General features: G+C 37.4%; 1 protein-coding gene across 1 annotated transcript in view; it reads left to right on the plus strand.

Moving 5' to 3' along the window:
* The window catches only part of CPED1 (cadherin-like and PC-esterase domain containing 1), a 429,690-nt gene that overhangs the window by 250,634 nt on the left and 152,393 nt on the right, over positions 1-26,663 (plus strand). The window contains exons 13-15 of the mRNA XM_006859362.1: positions 2,070-2,114; positions 8,863-9,049; positions 10,472-10,640. Coding sequence (XP_006859424.1) covers positions 2,070-2,114; positions 8,863-9,049; positions 10,472-10,640 — 401 coding nt within the window. The remainder of the gene's footprint in view (positions 1-2,069; positions 2,115-8,862; positions 9,050-10,471; positions 10,641-26,663) is intronic.

The raw sequence follows: 26,663 nt of genomic DNA on the forward strand, positions 1-26,663 counted from the left end.
AACACCATAACTCAAAAGCATCAATTCTTCTATGGTCTTCCTTATTCACTGTCCAGCTTTTGAATGCATATGAAGTTATTGAAAATACCATGGCTTGGGGCAGGTGCACCTTAATCCTCAAGCTGACATCTTTGCTCTTCAACACGCTAATATTTCTGATGGATGTACACATTAGAATTCTTTTCTGATAGGTCATTTAGTAATACATAAGAAAAGAATTTAAAGAAAACTTAAAAACAAGAAATTTTACTTTTAGGTATAATATTAAGAAATAAGTAAGAATATATTTGTTGTTTTTGTTAAGTGCCATCAAGTCAGTTCTGACTCATAGCGACCCTTTATAGATTTCCCAAGGAGTGTCTGGTGGGTTTGAACCACCAGTCTGTGGTTAGCAGTCCAGTATTGATCCTTCAGTGGCATACCAGAATTCCTAAAAATACATACAAAAATGTAATTACACAGCTTGTTAATATATGATAAAAAATTAAAACCACCAGTTTTGCATTAAAAGTGGATTGGATAAATAAATAAAATTGTTGTTAAGTGCCATCAAGTAAGTTTTGATATTGGTGGGTTTGAACAGCCAATTTCATGGTTAACAGTCCACTGTTTATCCTACAGTGCTGTACCAGGAGTCGAAATAAAGCACTAGTCATCAAATAAATCATTATCTAATAAAATTCTATCGTTGTTAAGTGCCAGGGGTCAGTTCTGACTTATAGTGACCCTGTATAGGGTTTCAGAAGCTTTAAATCTTCACAGAACCAGAATGTTTCATCACTTAGAACCTTGTGATTTACAGTCCAGTGTATGGACCCACCGTACCATATAAAATACTATATAAAGTCATTATATCATTTGAGAAGGACATTTATGACATGAAAGATGCTTTTGATATATTTTTAAATGAAAAATTGGTTATAAACAACATTAACCAATAATATTGAAAGGAAAGTAATAACGATTTTGATTTTATTTATTTGGTTTATTCCTATTTTATATTTTTTCCTTCTAAAGAACATCTGAGTCTTTTGTAGTAAGAAGAAATTTTAATTTTAGGAAGACATAAAATGAAAATAAGGACCTAACCTTGTATCTCCAATTTTTAAAAAAATGGTGTTTCCCACTTATAAATCAGGGTTGCTAAAATATAGTAGTTCTACTAGTGTGTCTCAAAGTAAGTAACATCAGTATTGCCTAGGAAATGATTGAAAATTAATATCTACTCTATCAGAATTTCTATGGATGAGGCCCAGAAATCTATCTTTTAGCAAGCTCTTCAGATGATGCTGAGACATGCATTACTCAGTAGAATGGGTCAGTGAGCCCAGTGAAAAACTGATGAGAAGCAGGTATTCTGATTGCCCTTTCTTATCCAACCAATTCTTTGTCTTTGTAGGAGTTAGTTAAGTAGACTGGGAGTTTATTTTTATTCATCTGTTCTATAAATATTTACTAAGGAGCTTTTTGGAAAGATGGTTGGTTGAATTTTGGAACTTAAATATTAGCAGAGGAAATTTCTGTAATTCTAATAATTTGGGAAATTACAATAGGATCATAGAACAAGAAGAAACTTTGCTATATCATTGGATCCAAATTCCTACCTTCAGGCAATGAACAGGATTAAACCATTCGTTTCCTTCCTCAATATTTTCTTATTTGAGATAATCATCTTGTGGATTTTGAATGAAATAGTGCTTTGGTTTTATCTTACTTTTAGTTTAACTTAGAAGTACTTCATGATACAGTAAAAACTAAATGATAAAGTATCTATTTTAATGAAGTGTTCTATGATTAAGGAGCTCTGGTAGCGTAGTGGTTACGGATTGGGCTGCAAACTGCAAGGTCAGCAGTTTGAAACTACCAGCTGTTCCACCGGAGAAAGATGAGGCTTTCTGCTCCTGTAAAGATTTACAGCCTCGGAAACCCTGTACAGGGTCGCTATGAGTCGGAACCGACTCCACGGCACATAACAACAACAACAACGTTTGAGATTACAACTTCTAATTTTGATTAATTGCCTTTTATTTTTAATGTCCTTTATTTTTCTTTTCCCTTTTCACCTTCAGTACCACAAGTTATGAATGAGACCAAAGACATACACTGCAATGATGGTGAGTTGAAATTAAAATGTTTCTGCTGCATAATCAACAACTGTTAGGCACAGCTCAACTTTTAATCCATTTTCATTTTGTTATATTTGGGTATCTTTGGAACACTAGTTTATTGAGAGTAAATTTTCAGAAGTAATGAGATTTCTGAATGAGTCATTATTTGTCACTTTTGCATATGATGAACATTTTAATTTTCTATTTTTGAACATGATTTCTTTTTTAAGGCCAGTAAATTCCAGGCACAGTTTAAATGGCTCAAAGCGTTCTATGGCATTGGCTTAGAGGCCCCTCAAATAGAAACGCTTGTCTCATCTGCCTCCTTTAGAAACCTCATTCATCTTTAGAAACCTCAGCCCCCTGCAATGATTTCTCTCCTGCCAGATTGTTGCTATATTGGGACATCTGAGTAAAACTTTCTTTATAATAGTTGAGAGTTTCAAAATCAATTTTAAATTTACTTTCCTAAAATTCATGTCTAATGGGTATATTTCATGACACTATATAAAGTCTTACATTTATAAATATTTCTAGTTCAGTCTTGTCAGTATTATTACACTGCTTTTGCATTCTGGAGAGTCGAAATAACTTTTCAAGATCCCAGGGCTATTAACCTAGTTAAGCAAGATCATGAAGCACAGGTTTTTTGTCACTAACTCCTGAATTCTCTTCATATCCCATAATAGGAAGGGACTTCAAAAGTTAGTGGAGACAGAGGGCTCGAGCTGAGAGTGAAGCACCCAACTGATCTGAAGTGAGGGGAGACGCACAAGAACAACCAAACTTATAGATAGTACCCATTTGACCTAGCCTCGATGGCTTGATAATCAGAACTTGACTAGAGGAAGATTTAAAAAAAAATTTGATAAAGGAAACAAGGGTAAATTGCTACAATTTGATGAACTTGACCTATACTCACAGAGGTAGTAGCTCTAAATACCAACAGAGAGGGAAGGAGTCTTCATATCAAATATCAATGCTATCCCCTCTGTATACAGGGTAGATAGGGATGGGCAACTTAGACATTGGCTACCTAAAATGAGGGGGTGATAAAGGCACAAAGTGACTGGCTTATAAGGTTTCTAGAGGGAGTTTAGTTTAAGAGTGTGTGTGGGGAAATAGAGTCCCCACTGAATAGTTTCCATCTTGTCTAGATGGGTCTGGTAAAAAGAGATGAGAATAAGATTCTTATGAGTCAATAGTGAGTAATTGTTATCATGACTAATTGCAACTGTCACAACTGTAAAGGAAGAAGTTTTGCAACAAAAATGGGGGAGTAGTTAATCTTACAGTCCAGAAACAGAGGACCCTAGGACCATCAAGGGAGAAGAGCACAAGTGGAATACAAGACCTTATTCAGAGAAGCAGTGATTCCAGAGATGGAGGCAGAGATGGGGACATGGAGAGGGAGAAGCTGTGGAGTCTAGATTCATGGGACAGAGGGACTGAGAGCTGGTGGCCAGGAGGCAGACTTGCACAATGTGCCCTTTGGTGGTTTAAATTATTATATATGCCTGAGTGTTTTTTTTTAAAGAGCTAAAATGAATAGCGAGAAATACTGTTAACTGATGGTACATTGTTGTTGTTGTGAAGTACTGTTGAATCGGTTCCAATCCATAGCGACCCTGTATAGGGTTTCCAAGGAGTAGCTGGTGAGCTTGAACTGCCGGACCTTGCAATTCAAACAGGTTTGCAGTCTGGCACATTAACCCACAGTGCCACCCCAGGATTCCAACTGATGGTACATAGAGGGGATTATAATCATTGTAATGAAACAAGATGTATGATTTGTTGAATGTAAAACTGATGATCTGCCCTGTAAACTCTCACTCAATTCACAATAAAAACTTGAAAAAAAAAAGTTTATGGAGAAATGGAATAAGAAGGTATTGGAATTTTCCCATGAACTTTTTTGAAGTCCCCTTGTATGTGATACAAAATTAAGAGTTATACACAGCAAGTCTGTTTTTAAAATATATATAATAATGCAATTGGCATATACACACGCACATACATACATACACACACACACACACACACACACACACATATATAGCTGTTGTTGTTAAGTGCCATCGAGTCAGTTCCAATTCATAGCGACCCTGTAAAGGGTTTTCGAAGAGCGGCTGGTGAGTTTGAAGTTCAAACTGACCTTGCAGTCCAACATATTAACAGCACCACACCAAGATTCCTATATATGCTTACATAAATATTTGGACTGATTAAGATCAGCACTGTGAACCACAAGGTCAGTAGTTCAAACCTACCAGCTGCTCCTCGGAAACCCTGTACTGGGTCGCTATGAGTAGGAACTGACTTGACAGCACTTAAGAACAATAGCATAAATGTTTATTTTTATACATAACATTTAAGAAGACTTGGTAGTTCCATGGTTAAGTGTTTGCCTAGTAACCAAAAGGCTGGTGGTTTGAACCCTCTTCCCCCTCACCCCCCTGTGGATCTGCAGGAGGAACACCTGTGAAGTTGCTTCCATAAAGATTACAGTGGAAAACACCCTATAAGGCAGTTCAATTTGAGTTGAAAATTAACTCGATGGCACTGAACATCAACAACAATCTATGTTGTTATGGGCTGTCGAGTTAGTTGTGATTCATAGTCACCTTATACACAACAGGATGAAACGTTGTCTGGTCTTGTGCCTTCCCCACAATTGTCATGCTTGAGCCCATTCTTACAACAATTGTGTCAACCCAACAGTAATATACAATTTGTCAAAACATGCACTTAAAAATTTGTCTTTCACAAATTTGAAAAAAAATCTGTTCTGTGAAAACATTAAGGCTAAAAAGAATGTATTGACTTAGGTCTTGGAAATTCTCTGATTTAACAAAATCTAATTTGTATCTTCTATAATATGATTTAATTAATCCATTATGTTTTGATGCTGACATTAAAATCACTTTAGACTTACAGGCTATACAATAATATGGTTTAATAAGTTTTTTTTTGTTGTTGTTATGTGCCATGGAGTCAGTTCCAACTTAGCAATCCTGCATAGGGTTTCCAAGGCTGTAAGTCTTTATGGGAACAGAAAGCCTCATCTTTCTCCCATGGAACAGCTGGTAGTTTCAAACTGCTGACAATGAGATTAGCAGCCAGATTCATAACCACTGCACTACCAGAGGAGCAACAATTATATCCAATTAAAGAAACAGAGTATTTTAAATACAGCACTGCTAGTTGGTAAAAGTTAACAAATATTTCTTTCATGTAATCGTCCCTTCACCCCACCTTCATCCCAAGTCCCAACAGTGCCAGTTGCCAACGAGTCGATTCAGACTCACACTGAACCCACGTGTGTTGGAGTGGAACTGTGCTCTGTAGACAGACCTTTTATCCAAGGTGCCTCTGGTGAACTCTAGCCTTTTGGTTTGCAGCTAAACACATTAACTATCTGTACCATCCAGGGGTGCTCTCAGTCCTTACCCCTGAAAGAATATACGCTACTTAATTTTTGTGGGAGACTGGCACCTGGAGTGTAGTGGGAAAGAAGCAGAAAACCATGAGCAGCATTGGAATGAACACTTGAGATCCCACTATGCTCCAGGCTCTAGGTTAGATCAGCATCAGCAAACTATTTCATCTCTTTGGGCTTCCAGTTCCTCATTTGTAAAATCCAAGGATTGTACTGAATGAGGTCATTTTATTCATGTCCCAAGTAACATCATAAAGAGGATTTGAACATGTTCAACAAGCTCTTAATTGTTTTCCCTGTTTTTAAGTTGGTAAAAACTAGCCCTAGCTGGGTCTTCATAATTCATCTTTCTGCTTTTATTGTATGACATAATTAAAAGAAAAAAAAAAAATCACCCTGTATGCTGATGTCTCAAAACAGGTGGGACTATCTCTTGGAGTTGATGCTGTTCTGGTGTTTAATATGAGTTACGATTATCCCTCAAGAGGGCAATAAATTCTGTGGTTAAAAGAAATCCATTAAAAGCAGCCAAACTTCAAACAGCTTTCCCATATATAATTGCCAAATAGGTTAAGCAGTTTGCTACCACCGAACCTCATACTGGGCTTACCATAGATCTAAACTAAGGTGGCCTGAGGCGAGTTGAGACTGGATGGGGAAGGATGCCAAGGAAATACCAGGTGTTTGTGGGCGGCAACAGGGATGATTCAGTTGAAGATGAAGTAAAAAATCGATCGAATTTCAAGCAGAGGTCTGGGACACAGTCCTTATGCCAGAGGTGGCGAATTTCTGATTAAACCAAAAGTAAGCACTTACTGAAAGTGTGCTTGATGCAATGACTGCACATTTTAATCTCACAAACAGCTGAGTTAACATAGACAAGTCCCATTGGAAGCCATCACCATTGAGAGAAAGGACAAAATGTAGAGCTGTTAACTCTCAATGAATATTTATAAAAATCTATCTTAATAAGTGGAAGTATGTCTTCTATGTGTGCTAGTTTGGATTTAAAATGTTACTTTCTTGGTTCTTTCTTAAATATATGGTGCAATTATATACATTCCCTTCCTCCATAGGATCATTCTCAAAGTACATTTCATACATGTGAATCCCAGCTTTTAAAAAATGTTATGTTGGGTATTTGTAGTCTCTATTTGAATCACATCTCATGATTAATATCCCATTTTTTTAGTGTTAATTTGGTGTCTGCGGGTCTGCAGTGGCTTTGCAGGATAAGCACTGAACTGTAAGCCACAAGGTTGGCAGTTATAGCTCACCAGCCACTTTTTTTGGGAAACGAAGCTTTCAAGCTTTCTGTTCCTGCAAAGATTTATAGCATCAGAAACCCTATACTGGGTTATTATGAGTCAGAACCGACTTGATGGCACTGAGTATCAACAACAACATCCATTATAGGATTTGCTGGACATTTCTCTTGACTAAAAAATGAATGCATTATTATTCATTTTGAATTTGAATTAAATTCACTTGAATTTGATTTAAAACTAACTTGTTTGAATTTGAATTAAAAGCTATGCTATGGTACTTTTCAGGATGAGTTCTAATCATATAAACATAGCCTCACTATTTGAATTTTTCTCTTTTATTATGAAAAGATATCATTGGGTTCAACAAAGTTATTGCTGCAGCCTATGAACCAACTGGATGATCTTTAGTTGACCATTAGGTCAATTGACAAGGCCAATCATCAAGTAGGTCGTTTCCCCAATTCACTGACTTAATCAAATCGACCAGTTTCTTCTTTATTAAGACTTTCATCTAACATAAAAGTGCAATATTACATTATTCCTTTTAACTTACACCTGAAAAGTTTTTTTCTTACATAAGCTGAAAAAAAACACATAGAGAGTGATTCAGAAAAACATGGTCTAAAAAATGTGTGCAGTGAAGCATGGAAGTTATACTGAAACCTAGGTCTAAGAACTGGGTTAAACCTCCATGTGGTTGGCAATGCCAATTGGGATGGATCTGGTGCCACATCTTTCATCCATAAAAAATATTAAAAACTTTTATCGTGATGCACAAAGTCTAGTAAATAACGAGAGATGATCATAGAGAGGAGGCTGAGGGATGGGTCTGAAATGCCTTGTCTGTGATGTTAGAGCTTAGACTTGACCGTGGGTTTCCTAAGAAACCATTAAAGAACTGGAGGTGGATTGTCAAATTTGATTTTAATAGAAAAATCATAGTGAAAGCGGTATAAGAGGAGAGGAAAACATAACAGTTACTGCCATAGTTTACATTCTTTGAATTGAGGTTTATAGCTTCCAGCAGCAAATTCTGTGTCAGCTTTTTCACTGCTTTCTTGTTAAATATCACAAGATGGTTTATCTAAGGAAAATGCAAGGACACTTTTATTTTACTGATCTCTTGTTTCTGTCTTTCTCTGCTGAAATTCTGTTGGCTATTGACAATAATTTATGAAGCAAAATACTTAATGATATTTCTTTGGAAGACATTTGCTAAGTTTCTTTGGGGTAAATTGTTGTTTATTCTTAATATGAACACTGACTGTAATTTATCAGTGGTTAATGTATGTGCCCATAATGTTATTTTTCTTTTTTTCTTACCAATTTGGGAAAATTGGGTTGCCAAACAGACTTTGTATTTATTTAAATGGCTTCAAATCAATGGTATGAAATAATATTCTAGGTTTTACAACAAGAGTGAGCAGAATATAGGATGCCCCTCTTATACTTTGTGATAGTTTCTCAGGTTGAGGTAGATTCCCTTGGTGGATTTGAAAAAAAAAAAAAAAAAATATATATATATATATATATACACATATATACATACATGGGGGGATAATATTAGCATTCAAATTCATCACTTTTTCCTATTGTTTATAACCAATATATCAATCCAATGACAGTTACATTAGACTTCCAATTAATAACTTATCCTAATCCTTTTACCTCACTCAGAAACATCATCCCTGTTTATATAATTGATTCACCTTTGTAGTAAATGCCATGAAGAGAGGAGCAATCTACTAGAGAGACCAGTGCCTGTGTTCTGCAGCTTTAAACTTTCAAGGACTGAGCAAAATGGATCATCTGAACTTATGACCATAATAGCTGTTCTACTAGGCAAATTCTACATTTCACAAATAGAAAATACGAAAAAGTAACTAATGATAGCCAAGGTGCCGAGTGAAACACCAGCTGTGCCCTCTAAAGTTGATTGAAAGAAAACAAGCAAGCCCCTAATTACATGTGTTTTAAAAATATTTATTCATTTCACTGTTATATTTTTTTTTGTCAATGCTTCTGTTTTTCTTTGTTTTTTAAACAGATAAACATGCATTATGTCATATCAAGCAGATCTCCATACATCCACATTTGGAACTAAGTCCTGAATTTAACCCAAAGATCAAAGACTATTACTCTGAAGTCCCATTTGATGTGGTAACAGTGACAATTGGAGCAGAGACTTCCAAGTGTCAGTGCAGGGTGCACCTGTATGAACGGGCTGGGCCAAGGTATGGAGATGCTGATGGGGCAAAACTGAGTCATCACAGTGGGAAACAGACATTGGATACAGCCTTTGAAGGTGTTCAAACAAACTTGAGATGTGAGATTCATTGGGGAGATTGCTAGGGTGTGAAATCCTTGCCTTTCAGGTGTCACACGGGGTTAAAAGGAGCATATCAGTTCTCTACAGACCAACTAGCCATCTTTGTAACTCATATCTGTAACAACTTCGTAACATGAAGGGATCTTGTTATGTAAAATATTAAAACAAAATAAAACAGCAACAGCAGCAAAACAGTTGCCATCAAGAGGAGAACATTGTTTTCAAATTTTTAGGTTCTTGTAGAGTTAATTTTTCAAAACAGGGACATCTTTCCAGCCCAACCTAACTCCAAGTTTCCAATTACTCAGGGTTGATTCTTATTACTCATGTTGGCAACAATTTGTGGATGTAGCCCCACTGGATTTCTTGTTGTTGTTGATCTTTTGAGAGTCACCAACTTTTTTGTCTGTCATTTTAGAACCTTATTACATGTCATTTAAGTGACAGGAAAGATACTCATGTTTTCCTCTTTTAGGCAAAGAAATGCACTCAGCATCCATGGAGCCAGGAAACTGTAGTAGAAAAAGATGAGAATTCAATCCAGACCAACCTGATTCCCAACCCTGACTCGACCATGAGACTTTGGGCAATCTGTTTGCCAGTTAAAAGCCATGGTGTCTTTAAATTTAGAATAGGGACAATCATTTTGTTTGCTTTGTTTTATGGAGTGACTATAAGTAAGTATTAAATGAAATAACAGATGGCCCTCACAGGTAGTTGTTATATGCTGTGGAGTCGGTTCCTTCTCATAACGACCCAGTATAGGGTTTCTAAGCAGATGCTGCTGGGTTTGAACCACTGACCTTGTGGTGATCAGTGCAGTGCTTACCCTACAGGGCACACCAGGACTCCCTCTCCTTTCATTGTGAGTCCCTCTGTGGTAGAAATGATGAAGACACTTCACTGCTAATTGAAAGGTTAGCGGTTCAAGTCCACCCAGAGGCACACTAGGAGAAAGGTCTGGCAATCAACTTCTGGAAAATTATCCATTAAGTCCTGTGGATCCCAGTTCTACTCTGACACATAGGGGTCACCATGGATCAGAATTGAATCAATGGCAACTGGTTTGATTTATGGTTTTCCTCCTTTACATGATGGAGGACATAATTTGTACTTTAAGAGAATGCTTGGCATAGCAAAACATTGTACAAGAATAGTTTTTCACACCTTAGGTCTTTTTATGAAATTGTACAGGTCTTACCTGTTTCCTGTGCAAACAGTATTTAATATATGTGAAATGAGTCTGTTTGGGCTGAATATTCGTTTTCCCCTCTCTTTTCCCTCTCTCCTTCCCCCTATACCTCCTCCGTTTCCTCTCTCTCTTCAGCTTTGCCAACTACCCTCTGGGATTAGGAATGAACACAATCTCAATGCTTGTGGTGGATGAATCTCCAGCCCAGGGTGAAAGTCTGATTGTTTACCGATTCACCATCTACAGAGAGGACCGCCCAAGTCTGCCCTTGTTCGAGGACTTCACAGCTTGTGGTTTTGTGCAGGTAACTGAATTGGACACTTTCTCTTGAGTTGAGTTGGGAAAGATCTGTTAGGTGCAGTGAGAAATGCAAATTCAAATTGTGGTCTCATTTCAAAAGCTTAAGAGTTCCAGTCAATATCTAAAGTACCTCAATGCAAACAGGTTTTTCTTTTTGGTGTGATGTCTCCTCTGTGTACTTACATTGTGTTTGGTGCATTTATTGTGGTTAATATTTAAAGAAATGTCTGACTACTCACAGTAAGTTATGAAATTGGTTTCACATTTCTCCTTTAGAGTGTGCTGTTTTTCTTGGATTTATCCCTGGATCTACTTTTGCAATTTTAAACTAGATTCAGTAGAATTCATTTTAAAGAGTGAGAGAAAAATTTATGAAATTATTTTATGGAAGGAATACCAGATGAATACAATTAAATTTGCATGAGGTAGATGCATTTCTCATTCAGTTCTCATACCTTAATCATTCCTAAAGACTGTAGATTTTCATCTTAGTAATGTATATCCGTTTGTAGTTCCGTTGATTTCAGAGGAGGGAGAATATTACCAGTGACTTTGTCTCGCTCTCTTTTCTTGGTATCCTTTTAATAATTCTATATGTAACATTCTCAACTTCTTTCCACAGGATACTCTCACTACTGTGAATTCCAGGGAAGTAGTAATTAGTTCTCTATATTTACTAATCTGTTCAGAAAATTTAATTGCAAGTTTGTCATCTCAAAAGGATTTATACACTACGAGAATCTAGTAGGAAAAGCAAGGGAAAGACATATATGGTAGATGGGTTTCAATGAGTAGCATGGATACCATATTTGTTATTTTTCTTATAATGTTCCTTTTAAAAAAATATTCTGTATATTTTCAGAGACAATTTAAATTAACAGAGAAAGTGCATAGTAAATAAAGTCCCTAGTTTGCACTGGAGTTCAGATGTTATGTTTTCTTTTGAAGTTGAATGTATAGATCCAGTAATCTAGGCATATAAGTAGACTTACTTCTGATACGTCTATTCTGATTCATAGTGATGCTATAGGACAATGGAACTGCCCCATAGGGTTTCAAAGGTGGTAACCTTCATGGAAGCAGACAGCCTGGGCTTCCCTTTCACAGAATGGCTGATGGGTTGGAACCAACAAATTTTCAGTTAGCCGCTAAGAACAGTCCCACCAGGGCTCCTTTACCCCATATAAATAGATTGTAAGAAACCCTTGTGACAGAATGATTAAGCACTCAGCTTGTTCTTGTTGTAGATAAGTGTCGTTGAGTTGGTTCTGACTCACAGTAATCCTGTCTAGACTTTCTGAGGAGTGGCTGGTGAGCTTGAACTGCCAACCTGTGGTTCAAACCGACTTTGCACATTAGCACTACACCATTACAGCCAAGATGCCATGTAGGGCACTTCTACTGTGTCCCATAGGGTCACTGTGAATTAGGATCAACATGAAGCACACGACAGCAAGAAGAAATGAATCAGATGTCCTTCAGAAATATATATACAAGAAATCTTCCTATCACTCTTACTCATAATAGCTAAACACTGGGAATAATCTAATAGGAGAGGAGACACACAAATTAAATATAACATAATTCAAAAAATTTCAAATAAATACACTACTAATATACATAAACAGGAATAAATCTCCAAAACGTTATGTTGAACAAATGGAGCCAGACTTAAGATATACTGTATTTCATTTATATAAACTTCAAGAACAGGCAAAATTAACCTTTGGTGATAGAAATCAGAATCGTTGTAATATCCTTAAGCATAAGGAGACATATTTTAGACAAATGTTCTTTATTTTATCTGTGTGAACAATGCCAGCTATAGAATTTGGAAATGCTGAATTTAGTTAACTTTGGCAGTAGAAATCTAAATAGTTGTGATACTCTTAAATATTACTATTGTTGTGAAGTGCCATTGAATCGATTCTGACCCACAACAACCCTGTATAGGGTTTCTGAGGTGTAGCTGGTGAGCTTGAACCGCCGACCTTGTGGTTCAAACTGACTTTGCAGTTCAGTGCCCTAACTCCCAGCATCGCACCAGGTCTCCACCCTTTAGCATATGGACACATATTTTAGAAAGTTCTCTATTTTGATCTGTGTGAATGATGCAAGCTATAGAATTTGGAAATGATGAATTTAATAAACTACGTAAGGTTAATGCAAGTTACTATTTATACATAGGACTCCTGATGTAGCACTGTAGGATCAGTGCTGGACTGCAAATCAGAAAGTTGGCAGTTCAAACCCACCAGCTGCTTCTCGGAAATCTTATACAGGATCACCATGACTAGGGGCCAACTCATTGGCACTTAATAGCAACATTATTTTATTGAGGTATAAGTCATATACAGTATATATAATTTATTACATAATATATATATATATATATATATATATGCTGGCGAGTCGGTATAGGGTTTCCTAAGAGCAGTTGGTGAGTTCACACCACTGACCTTGTGGTTCAAACTGACCTTGTGGTCTAGTACTTATTCTTACACAGTGCCAGATCAGGACTCCGAATAAAATAAAGTCTTGAAAAGATGTGAGAAAACGTGCATTGTTATCTTCCAAAGCTTTCCTCTATTTTCAAACATTATATTGATCAGAAACAGTGAATTAGCAACACACGATGAAAACCATTAGAAAATTTCTGTGGATAGTATTCTAGAGATGATTACAGAAAAGTATTTCAATAATTTATAAGAATCATTTCCAGAAGGTTTTACTTTAAAGTTTATACATGGTCCCACAATAGCACTATATTTTATAACATGAAACAAAGTCTAATAAGCAGTATTATTTTTCAGTGTTTCCTTTAGAAATGGTTAAATGAGTGAGCAGATAAATGTGGCATGAATAATGTGGGCTGTTTCTGACCCTTAATGAGGCAAGGCTAACCTCATGAATTGGGAGCAGTTAACAGCAGAGGTAGGATTTTATTTTTTTACCAGACATTCCAGTAAAAATTGTAATCTAGCGACCTGCCTCTTTTTTCTCTTGACTGTTTAATCTCATTAGGGTCTTTAAATTTCACCGAAAGCTGATACCACAATGAAAGCTACAATAAACAGAAAGAATGAGGAATAAAATTTCTAATCTATCACTTCTTTAAATTTTGAGAATTTCTAGATTTAAGTTAAATGCTAAACATTTTTCCTTTTTCTTTTTGTGTCCTCACTGTATTTTTAGGATTGAGTCAAATTATTGCAGATTAAAACTTGTTGTTGTTAAGTGCCTTCAACTTGGCACCAACTATGCACAACAGAACAAAACCCTGCCCTGTCATGCCATCCTCACAATTGTTAAGTTTGGTATTGCCCAGTGTTGCTGCCACTCTCCCAATCCACTTCCCCTTTACCAAGCATGATGTCCTTCTCCAGGGACTGGTCCCTCCTGATAACAACAGATGGCTTCTAAGAGGCATTCTGTCTGTACTTCCAACAAAGATTTGTTTGTTCTTCTGGTTGTTGTTGTTGTTTGTTGTTAAGTGCCTTTGAGTCGATTCCAACCCATAGCGACCCTGTATAGGGTTTCCAAGGAGTAGCTGGTGAGCTTGAATTGCCGACCTTGCAGTTCAAACGGCTTTGCAGTCTGGCGCATTAACCCACAGCGCCACACCAGGACTCCTTCTTCTGGTAGTCCATTGCAATTTCAATATTAATAACTCAAATGCATCAATTTTTCTATGGCCTTCATTATTCATTGTCAAACTTCTGCATGCATATGAGACAATTGAAAATGCCATGGCTTGGATCAGGCATACCTTAGTCCTCAAACTGGTATCTTTGCTCTTGAACATTTTAAACAGATATTTTGTGCGGATTTGATTTCTTGACTGCTGCTTCCGTGAGTGTTGATTGTGGATCCAAACAAATGGAGTCTTTGACAGTCTGCCCCAGCCTTGTTTTGGTTGAAGATATTGAACTTTTCTACCATCTCTCCCCACAGATGTAGTGAATTTGATTTCTGTGTGTCTGGTGAGGTCCATGTGTATAGATGTCTTTTATGTTGTTTAAAAAAAGTTATTTGCAATGAATAAGTCATTAGTCTTGCAAAATTCTATCATGCAGTCTCCTGCATGATTTCTATCACCAAGACAATATGTTCCAACTACTGATCCTTCCTTTTTGTTTCCAACCCTCATATTCCAATTAGCAGTAATTATTAATACACCTTGATTGCATGTTTGATCAATTTCAGACTAAAGAAGTTGGCAAACTCTTCAATTTCATCCTTACGTGCTTTAATGCTTGGTGCCTAAATGTAATGATGGTGGTAGTAACTGATCTTCCTTGTTGTTGTTAGGTTCCATTGAGTTGGATCCAACTCATAGTAACCGTATGCATAACAGAACGAAACACTGCCCGGACGTGTACCATCCTCATATTATTGTATGTTTGAGTTCATTGCTGCTGCCACTCTACCAATCAATCCATCTCACGGAGGAGCTTCCTTTTTTTTTTTTTTTTGCTGAACCTCCACTTCACTAAGCATAATGTCATTCTTCTGATAATATGTCTGAAGTATAAGAGACAAAGTCTCACCATTCTAGCTTCTAAGGAGCACTCCAGATATACTTCTTCCAATATAGACCTGTTTGTTTTCTGGTCATCTATGGTAACTTCAGCTCCTGTAAAGTTTTACAGCCTTGGAAACCCTATGCAGGGTTGCCATGAATTGGACCCAACTTGACAGCACTTAATAACAACAGCATGGTATCTTCAGTAATCTTCTTTGGCACCGCAACTCAAATGCATCAATTCTTCTATGGTCTATTCCTTGTGGAACTTTCACATGCTTATGAGGCTACTGACTTGGGTCAGGCACACCTGACTCTTCATACTGATATTTTTGCTCTTGAACACTTGAAAGAGATCTTGTGCAGCAGATTTGTCTAATAAAATTTGTCAGTTCATTTCTTGGTTTCTGCTTGCATGAGTGGTGATTGTGTATCCAAGCAAAATGAGGTCTTGGACAACTTCAATCTTCTCTACATTTATCTTGTTATTTATTTTTATGGTTGTGAGGATTTTTGTTTTCTTTACATTGAGGTATAATCCTCAATATAGTCTCTGATCTTCATCAGAAAGTTTTTAAAATCCTCTTAACTTTCAGCAAACAAGGTGCTATCTGCATGTCACAGTTGTAAATGAGTCTACCTCCAATCCTGATTCCACATTCTTCTTCATATAACCCAGCTTCTCAAATTATTTGCTCAGCATACAGATTGAATAAGTATGGTGAAAGAATACAACCCTGGCGCATAGCTTTCCTGATTATAAACCACTCACTATCCCCTCATTATATTTAAACAACTGCCTCTGGGTCTTTGTGCAGGTTCCTTATGAACACAATTTGATGCTTTGGAATACCCATTCTTACCAATGTTATCCAAAACTTGTCATGATCAGCACAGTTTAAAGCCTTTGTATAGTCAATAAAACACAGGTAAACATCTTTATGGTATTCTCTGCTTTCTGCCAAGATCCATCTGGCATTAGCAATGGTATCTCTAGTTCAGTGTCCTTTTCTGAATCTGGCTTGAACTTTGGGCAGTTCTCTGTAGATGTACTGTTGCAGCCATTTTTTCATGATCTTCAGCAAAAATTTCCTTGCATTTGATATTGATGATATTGTTTGATGATTTCCACATTCTGTTGAGTCATCTCTCTTTGGAATGGGCACAAATATGGATATCTTCCAATAGATTGGCCAGAGAGTTGTCTTCCAAATTTCTGGTTATGAATGAGTGAATGCCTCCAGTGCTGTGTCAGTGTGTTCAAATATTCCCATTTGTATTACATCATTTTACAACAATGCCTTCAGTGTATCTTAGACTTCCTATTTCATTTCTGTCAGTTCTTGATCATATCCTATGTATTGAAATGGTAGAATATTAACCATTTCTTATTGGTATAGCAGCTCTGTGTATAACTTCTATGTTCTATTGATGCTTTCTCTATCATTCAATATTTTGCCCTTAGAATCCTTCAATACCGCAAGTCGAGGCTTGAATTTTTCTTCAGTTCTTTCAACTTGAGAAATATTAAGCATATTCTTTACTTTTGGTTTTCTAACTTCAGATATTGGCACATTTCATTGTAATTCTTGACTTTGTCTTCTCAAGCGTCCCTCAGAAAATTTCTCTTCAGCTTTTTTATGTCTTCACTTCATTCATTCGCTTTAGCATGTCTACACTGAGCAAAAATTTCAGATTCTCTTCTGAAATTCATATTGGTCTTTTCTGTCTTGTTAATGACCTTTTCCTTTCTTGCCGTAATCCCATAACTCTTCTGGTCTTCAGTCATTAGTATCTAATTAATCAAATCTGTTCTTGAAATGGTCTCTATATCAGGTGGGATATGCTCGAGGTCATATTTTGGCTCTTGTGAACTTGTTTCAATTTTCTTACGCTTCAAACTGAACTTGCATCTGAGCAATTAATTGTCTGCTCCACAGTCTACCCCTGGCTTTATTTTGGCTGATGATCTAGAACTTTCCACTGTCTCTTTCCTAAGATGTAGTTAATCTGATTCCTGTGTATTCCATCTGGTGAGTTCCATGTGTAAAATTGCCTTTTATGTTGTTTAAAAATGGTATTTACAATGAATAAGTCATATTTGTTTTTGTTGTTAGGGGCCATTGAGTAGATTCTGACTCATAGCGACCCTGTGTACAACAGAATGAAACACTGCCCTATTCTGTACCAACGTCACATTCCTTGTTACTCTTAAGCCCACTGCTGCTACCAGTGTGACAATCCATGTTGTTGAGGATCCTGAAAAATTCTATCATGTGATCTTCAGTATATTTTCTGTCGCCAAGTCTATTATTTTCCAACTTCTGATACTTCTTTGTTTTCAACATTCACATTCCAATCACAAGTAATTATCAATACAACTTGATTGTGTGTTTGATCAATTTCATACTGAAGAACTGGATGGTGGTGGTAGTGGTTATGTGCCGTGGTGTTGGTTTTGACTCATAATGACCCTGTACAGGATTTCCGAATGGAAGCAGAAAGCCTCATCTTTCTCCCATGGAACAGCTGGTGGTTTTGAACTGCTGACCTTGCAGTTCACAGCCTGATTCTCAACCACTACGCCACCAGAGCTCCTGGTGGATAATATTATTCATTTTCATCATCACTGGCCTTAGTGGTTGGTATGTAAATTTGAATAATAATGGTATTAACTGGTCTTCATTGTAGGCGTATGGATATTATCCCATCACAAGCAGTATTTCATTTCAAGGTAAATCTTGTAAGGTTCTTTTTGACAATGAATGTGACAACATTCCTTTTCAATTTTTCATTCTTGACATAGTAATCCGTATATGGTTGTCTGATTCAAAATGGCCAATATCAGTTGATTCCAGTTCACTAATTCCTAGGATATTGATGTCTATGCGATCAATTTCTTTTTGACAATGTTCAGGTTTCCTAGATTCATACTTTGTACATGCTATGATCAGATTATTTATGGATGTTCACATCTGTTTTTCCTCATTTTGAGTTGTTCCCCATCAACAAATGAAGGTCCTGAAAGTTTTATTCCATTTATCCCATGGTCAACTCTACTTTGAGGAAGCAGCTTTTTCCCAGTTGCAATTTGAGTGGCTTCCAACCCGAGGGGTTCATCTTATGGTAATATATCTGACAATATTTTGGTGCTATTCATAATATTTTTATCTTCCAGCACTGTATATAACAATGTTCTGCGCCCATTCGTAAGGTTTTCAGTGGCTAAACATTCAGAAATCATCTGCCTCTCTTTCTTCCTTGTCTGTCTTAATTTGGGCACTCCACTGAAACTTTTCCACCATGGGTTACCTGGCTTGTAATTAAAATACCAATGGCTTAGCTTCCGGCATCACAGCAACACACAAGCCACCACAGTATGACAAATTGATGGAGGAGTGGTTGGGTCTTCCTTGTAGTCATAAGGATATTATCCTATCACAGACAGTGTTGTGCTTCAAGATAGATCTTAAAATGTTCTTTTTGAGGATGAATGCTATGCCATTCTTTTGAATTTGTCATTTCCAGCATGGTAAACTATATGATTGTCAGATTCATAATGGCCAATACCAACCAGTCCATATTGGTTCACTAATGCCTAGGGTATCAGTCTTTATGTGTTTCATTTCATTTTTGTTAGATTCATAATTTGTATAGTCCATGTTCCAATTATTAATAGATATTTGTAATTGTTTCTCCTTATTTTGAGTTGTTTCCTACCAACAAATGAAAGTCCTGGAATCTTTATTCCATTTACGTATTCATGGTCACCTCTATTTTAAGAAGGCAGCTCTTCCCCAGTCGTATTTTGCGTGCCTGCCAAGCTGATTGGTTCATCTGCCAGCACTACATGTGACAATATTCGGGTGCTATGCATAATGTTTTCTTTTTCTGGTACAACCGGCAACGTTCCACTAATATTCATAAGGTTTTCAGTGGCTAACATTCAGAAGTTGTCTGCCTCTCCTTCTTTGTCTGTCTTAGTCTGGAAACTCTGCTGAAACTAGTCCACCATGGATGACCTTGCTAGCATTTAAGATACAGGTGGTATAGCTTCCAGCATCATTACAATATGCCAGTCACCACAGTAAGATAGATGAGTTGAGGAAATTAATTGATAGGCTGTTATCTTTGCATTCCTAAAGCCTATCCTAATGAATCTAAAATGAAATGAATTAATTATCTTGTATGTATTGATTAAAGAGGAAGTTACATTTCTCAGGCATTCCAAATTAGATTTTGGTCTAATTGACTTTGTTATTAAATTCTAAATAAACATACAAGGCAATCTACCTTCAAATAACCATGAGAAGGATATGCCATTTGTGATTAATCAAGCCTCTTTAATTCTTCCTTCTATTACTCTTTCACCTATGGTCATCAAATAGTTGTGTTAACAAAGGACTGTTGGAAAAGGAAGTAAACCTGAGAAGGTTCCAAAAAGTTTATGGAAAATATGAATTAACTGATAATGGACTTTTCCACCAAGTTTTTGAATTCCTTTCATACAGGTCTGCCCATCAATTTAAAAATCAATGACAATGATACTTGGTGACTAAGAAAATAATTCTACTAATTTACTAATAGAAGATAGTTGTTGTTGTTAAGTGTCGTTGAGTCAGTTCTGACTCATAGTGACCCTGTATAGGATTTCTGAGGAACAGCTGGTGAGTTTGAACCACCAACCTTGTAGTTCAAACTGACCTTTTCATACACTGCTTATCCTATAGAGCCATACCAGAACTCCTTATTTATATGATCAGTAGTCATTATTAAGCACACCCTTAGCCATAATTAATAACTTGAGTGCATTTAATGCCTGTTTCCAATTATATTGCCAGTTGAAATTTGTACATGATTGTTAGAGAGGCATCTCTAAGTAAAGCTATTCCTAGTGAATGAGAAAGGACTAGTTTACATGACTGACAGCAACTCAGTTTGGACTAGTATTTCTGGACCTTGGTTTATTGACATCTGGGGCTGAATGGAGCAGCCTTGGGGGCTGTAAGAGGTTTAGTGGCATCCCTGGCCTCTACCCACTAGATGCCACTAAACCTCTTACAACGTTATCACCAACGTTATCTCCCCAACGTTATCACCAAAAATGCTAAATTTTCCTTGAAAGGTAAAATCAACCTGTGCTGAGAACTACTGATTTAGATCTATCATAATCCCTGCTTTTCTTCTTTTACGTTCCTACTGTCTCCTGGTGTTGTTTTTCAGTGCTGTTGGATCAATTTAGACTCATAGCAACTCTGTGTAAAGTTTTCAAGGAGCTATTGGTGAGGTTGAACCATCAACCTTGCAGTTAGCAATCCCGTGCTTGTCTTGCATCGCCACATCAGAACTCTTAACTTTCTCCTAGAACTGGTAATTTACTAGAAAGATAAATACAAATATTTTAGAGATGTTACTTCAATGTTGTACATTGAAGAATTATTCGTATCTTTTTTTCCCTTGTACTTTTAATTATTTCTGTATTCACTGATATTATCCTGACAGTCCTTTATTCTACTCATTAAATGTTTCCATTTTTTATTTCTAATACAATTAATATAGTCAGGAATATACAATTATAGAAATATCATGATTCTTCCTGAAACATAAAAAGTCATACAATATACCTAGATTGTTACTTCATTTTAATTTACCCATAAATAATGCAGTATTTTGCTCTTAGCAACAAAGATTTTGACATTATAAAAATTATTACTATAACACTGTTATAACAGTCCCTTCTCAAGGGACTGGTCCCTCCTGACAAGATGTCCAAAGTATGAGAGACAAAGTCTCACCATCCTGGCTTCTAAAGACCATTTGTTGTTGTTGTTGTTGTTATGTGTCATGGAGTCGGTTCCCACCCATAGCGACCCTGTACAGGTTTCTGAGGCTGTAAATCTTTACGGGAGCAGAAAGCCTCACCTTTCTCCCACGGAACAGCTGGTAGTTTCAAACTGCTGACCCTGAGGTTTGCAGCCCGATTTGTAACCACTACGCTACCAGAGCGCTACCTAAATGCTCTTATAGCTCTACGCTATAGTTCATCTTTCTCCAGAAGAACTACTGGTAGTTTCGAACTGCTGACCTTGTAGTTCACAGCCCGATTCATAACTGCTACGCTACCAGAGCTCCTTATAAGAGCATTTAAGCTGCATTTATTTCAAGACATATTTAGGAATTATTAAAGTACATTTATGCTTTAAGAAAATTAAAATACATGTAGGGAAATATTTCCTTTAATACCCCTTTCCAAATAAAACACAATTGACAAGGATTGCAATATGACATTCATAGAATGTTGACTTGTATAGATGATCAATGGTCTCATGTACATTGTGTTCCCAAAGTAGTGTGCCAGACTAAAATCATAAATAAGTTCTACAGAAAGGTCAAATAATAGAATCCTAGAGCACTAAGTTTCATAGATCTCTTTGCTTAGTAGATCTTAGCTTTCATTAAAAAAAGATTATAATTTATAGAGGGAAAATATCCAGGAAAGAGAGAATGGTATTTTTAAGAAAATATTTGTCTGGCATCTTAGCTACATAATTAAACCTGGTATTCACTGCTTTATTTTTTTTTAAATGAAACAGTGGTCTAGATATTGTTATTAAATGATGTGTGACTTTCTCTAATGATAGCATTTAGAAATGCCAACTCATTCTTTTTTTTTTTTTTTGTACTCTTTTAACACCACAAAGCACTGCTATTATTGTTAGCTGCCGTTGTGTCTACTCCAAACTCATGGCAACCCTGTGCATTGCAGAGTACAGTTAACTGAGCCAAAGGGTTTTCTTGCCTATAGTCTTTATGTAAGCAACTTGCCAGGTGCATGAATAATTTCTTTTAGAAAGATTAGCACAAGACTTGTCCATATGAATTGGAGGGTAGAGATATCTCAGCTCTTCAACTTTTCCTATATGGTATGCCCCTCCATAAACCTCGATGTCAATCACCACTCCTCTCTTCCCTCAAGTCCCAGGGTTCTGCAACATGCTGCAATGCCTCAAAAAACTCACAATTGTCCAAAGAAATGGCTCATACAATTGTGAAGACTAGCAAGTGCCAAATCCGTAGTTCAGAGATCAGTCTTAAGGAATCTTCTCACCCATGGAGTCTCAGGAACTAGAAACTCAAATTGGCAAGTCAGACAAGAGACTGTTGATGCATGAGGCTGCAGGAGCTGGTGAATCAGGTCAGGTGATGGGCCCAAAGTCCCACAAACTGAGGTCAGATTTTCTTGAGCCAGATGCAAGATCCAGGACAAGAGAGCAAGTTTTTCCAAAGGAGTCTTAGAAATTGAAGTCAGACCATGCTCTCAAGGAAAACTAAGATGATGACTTAAGTAGACCCTCTACTAAGGTGAGAGCATCCTTAATCTTAGTTCTACTGTAATTCTTACTCCTTGCTTCTGCTGCTGCTGCTGTTATGTGCTGTGGAGTTAGTTCTGACTCATAGAGACCCTGTATAGGGTTTCTGAGGCTGTAGATCTTTATAAAAGTAGAACACCTCATCTTTCTCCTATGGAACAGCTGGTGGATTCAAACTGCTGACCTTGTAGTTAACAGTCCAACTCATAATCCACTATGCTACCAGAGCTCCTTGGTGGTGGTGGTGTGCCACCGAGTCGGTTCGACTCATAGCGACCCTGTATTGGAGTTTCAAGGTTGTAAATCTTCATAGGAACAGAAAGCCTCATCTTTCTCCCAAGGAGTGACTGGTTGATCCGAACTACTGACTTTGCAGTTAGCAGCGCAGTTTACAATCCACTATGCTAGCAGGGCTCCTTAGACCCACTTTAATCTTTACTCTTTAACAACTCATTTCAAAGTGGGCTCATATCATAGGTATAGAAGCTAGGATTTATAATATATCACAAAATGGAGAAACTTGGCTAGAAGGGTTATAATAAATCATTAGCTGCCCTGCACCAAGCTTTCCTTACACTAACCAGTAGCCTCTCTTGGCAGCTGATTGCAAGCTATTTGTGCCATCCAGGCTCAACTCAAGTGATAGTTACCTGATACCAAACCACTGCCATCGAGTCAATTCCAACTCACAGTAACCTAGGTAGGGTTTCCCAGACTTCAAATCTTTCTCCATGGAGCCAGCAACCATTTAGTTAGTAATCTAGTGCCTAGCCTAGAAGGGGTTTCACAAAATTAATAGAAAAATGGAATTTAAAGATAGTGGAATTTTTCCACAAATGTTTTGAAACTCTCTATATTTAGCACAAGGAGCTCTGGTAGCGTAGTGGTTACGAATCGGGCTGTGAACCACAAGGTCAGCAGTTTGAAACTACCAGCCATTCCACGGGAGAAAGATGAGGCTTTCTGCTCCCATAAAGATTTACAGCCTTGGAAACCCTGTACAGGCTCGTTATGAGTTGGAACTGACTCCATGGCACATAACAACAACAACATATTTAGCACATATCCACAATAAAAGAGTGAAAGCACAGTTATCAGGAAGCAATCTTTATATAAAATTTTTGTTCATTTATAAAGACTGAATATTAAACATCCAAATTAGTGATTTTTCCTACCTCAATTATACTAGAGGAATTTGATTTAATTTTCCAACAATAGAATCTGTGTTATAGTAAAATGTTCTCAACCAGCAACTCTTTATCAGAACTTACTATATACTTTAGAGTGTTTTATTAACTTTGCTTATTGACTGCCTTTCCTGCAGCTTCAATCTTTTTCATAGAGTCCACTTTCAAGAATGATTTGCTCAGCATACAGGTTGAATATATATTGTAAAAGAATATAAACCTGATGCCCTCTTTTCCTGATTTAAAATTATTTTCCTGATTTTAAATTCATTTTGAGCAACTGCCTCTTGGTCTACGTACAAGTTCTACAATCCATGAACGCAATGGATTGTTCTGGATTTCCCATTGTTCACAGTGTTGCTCATAATTTGTTATGATTCACACAGTTGAATGCCTTTTCAATAATCAATAAAACAAAGGCAAGCATCTTTCTGGCATTCTCTGCTTTCAGCCAAAATCCATGTGACATCAGCAATAATACCCCTTGTTCCATATCCTCTTCTGAATGTAACTTGAATTTCTGGCAATTCACTGTCAAAATACTGCTGCAGCCATTTAAAAATATTTTCAGGAAGATTTTGGTTGACTGAGACATTAATGATATTGTTAGCTAATCCCTGCATTCTATTGTTTCACTGTGCTATAGTGAATTACTTGGCATGACTGTTCTAGCCATGGTCTTAGTGGCTCTCAACAGGGTAGGACTGTACAACTAAAGGACTGGCTTCCTTGTGGACAACTAAAGGGATTAGATAGCTTACTAATAATGTAAATGGGACCATGTCACCTTTAAAAGGGTGGGACAATGCATATGGAGTGTATGAAAACCTGAAATGGGGATTGGTCAGTTTTGCCATCCTTCTATGCTTAAAATTAGTCATCCCAGCGCCAGAAGGATGGACCTCATGACCATCAAAAAAAGAAGAGCCAGAAAGGGAGTGTGTCATTTGGCTTTGGGTTCTCTGCACTCCTAACCCAGGAGACAGTGGGCTGAGACACTGGAGACAGCGAGAGGCAGTGAGAAACAGTGGCGGAGTAACAGTGACAACAAAGCAGCAGAAGCATGATCTTTATGGCACATGGAATGAGAAGCTAAGTGACTTTGTCCAGGAGGCTTGCTGGTGGAGTAGAGTGCCTCTGGGCCTTTGTCTGGTTGTGCCTCCTTAAAGTTAGAATTGAACTTTGGGCCTGGGCTTCTTGGTGGAGTAGGGTGCCTCAGAGCACTTATTGGCAGAGTTAAAAAGAGCTTTATAAGAATGAGGGCCAGGTTCAGGGACTGAGGCCTAGAAAACAGTTTTGATTGAAGAACTTTATCTTAGGCATTCTTGAATCTGAATTGTAACCTGTTACTTTGCTAATAAGCTGCATAGCTGTGAGTATGGTCTGTTTGCCTATTGTAATGAATTGTCAAACCCAGCAGAGAAGTAGAGATCCATGGGGCTTGGGGAGAAGGCAGGAAGCATTGTTGGTGTCAGAACTGATAAAGAAGTTTGGAGAGTGGAGGCATGTCTGCCCTCTACCTTATAGGAATCAGGACTAAGTCTTGGGTGGTTGCTGCTAATGACCTTGATTCGCTCTCCTTTCCTTGAAATTGGAGGTAGTCAGACACTGCCACGATGGCATTTTTATAATCACCTTTCTTGGGAAGTTGCACAAATGTGGATCTATGTAGCACCAAAGACAGTGAAATTTTATCTTCATGAACAGAATGCAGAATTAGACATTCTAATGCATAGGTGTCCTCACTGGCATGTGCATACATCGAAGGTTTGGTCATTTTCGTTAAGTTTAGTTTGACTTTTCTTAAAAATTTAAGCAAAGATCAGAAGGAAGGATGCTTTCTTTGATTCATACTCTGTTTTAGCACTAATATAAATTATCGTTCCGAGTTGGTGAAAAACAGTTATGCTAAACATTCACTTCATGAGTTGATGTAACTTATAGTCAGATAAATTACTATTTAAATTAAAACTGTTGTTTAGCACATCTGTTCTCTATGCTTCTCCAAGTCACATCTGCATGTTTTATTAGCAGAAACAAATTTTTACTCCCATTAGCAAAAGCAGAACCAATACAACATGAAAGAGAATCGGATCCTTTTGGCTTCCGGAAGCACCCAGAGAAGCTTCTCTGAGTACAACCTTCTGCTGGCTACCCTCATTTTTGTTTGAAGTTGATATTTGGGCATTCTAAGATTAGTCGCCTGAGTTTTGAACTGGACAGAGACATATAAAGGAACCTAGAGAGGATTTTAATTAAAATAGTCTGTTAGTGTATACAGCTTTCACCTGTTGACACTTGAAACTTTGAAGGAACTTGCAGCTAAAAGAGAAATGGTCAGGATACCTTCAATCCCTAATTCTTTTGTGGGCTCTACCCACTCCAAAGAACCCCTAGATTTTTGTTCTTTTTCTGAACTTTCTTCCCCATCTTCCAAGCTCAGAGTAAGTTTACCCTGCACTGCCATTGAGTCAATTCTGACTCACAGTGACCCTACGTAGGGTTTCTGAGGCTGCAAATTGTTACAGGAGCAGAAAGCCATCTTTCTCCTGCAGAACACCCAGTGGATTCAAACTGCTGACCTTGTTAGCAGCCCAAGGCATAATCCACTACGCTTCCAAGGTCTCCATTAGTATGGCAGAGATGGTGGTGAGATAGAGGAGACATGGGAGCAGACAGGCTCATCTTTCTGGTGGTTTGGACCACCGACCTTGTGGCTAGCAGAACAACACGGTGTCACCAGGGCTCCTTTGGTGTGTCATCTGTAGAAGTGGACTACCATATCTTTGTCCCACAGAGAAGCTAGTGAGTTCAAACCCCTGACCTTTCAGCTAGCAGCCAAGCTCTTATGAATACCCCATTAGGGTTTCCTATCAGTCAGAACTGACGCAGATGGTCATGGGTTTGCTTCTCTGGTTCTAACCTTTTTTTTTTTTTTTTTTTTT

Source organism: Chrysochloris asiatica, unplaced genomic scaffold (genome assembly GCF_000296735.1).
Source record: "Chrysochloris asiatica unplaced genomic scaffold, ChrAsi1.0 scaffold00032, whole genome shotgun sequence".
Taxonomy (NCBI): domain Eukaryota; kingdom Metazoa; phylum Chordata; class Mammalia; order Afrosoricida; family Chrysochloridae; genus Chrysochloris; species Chrysochloris asiatica.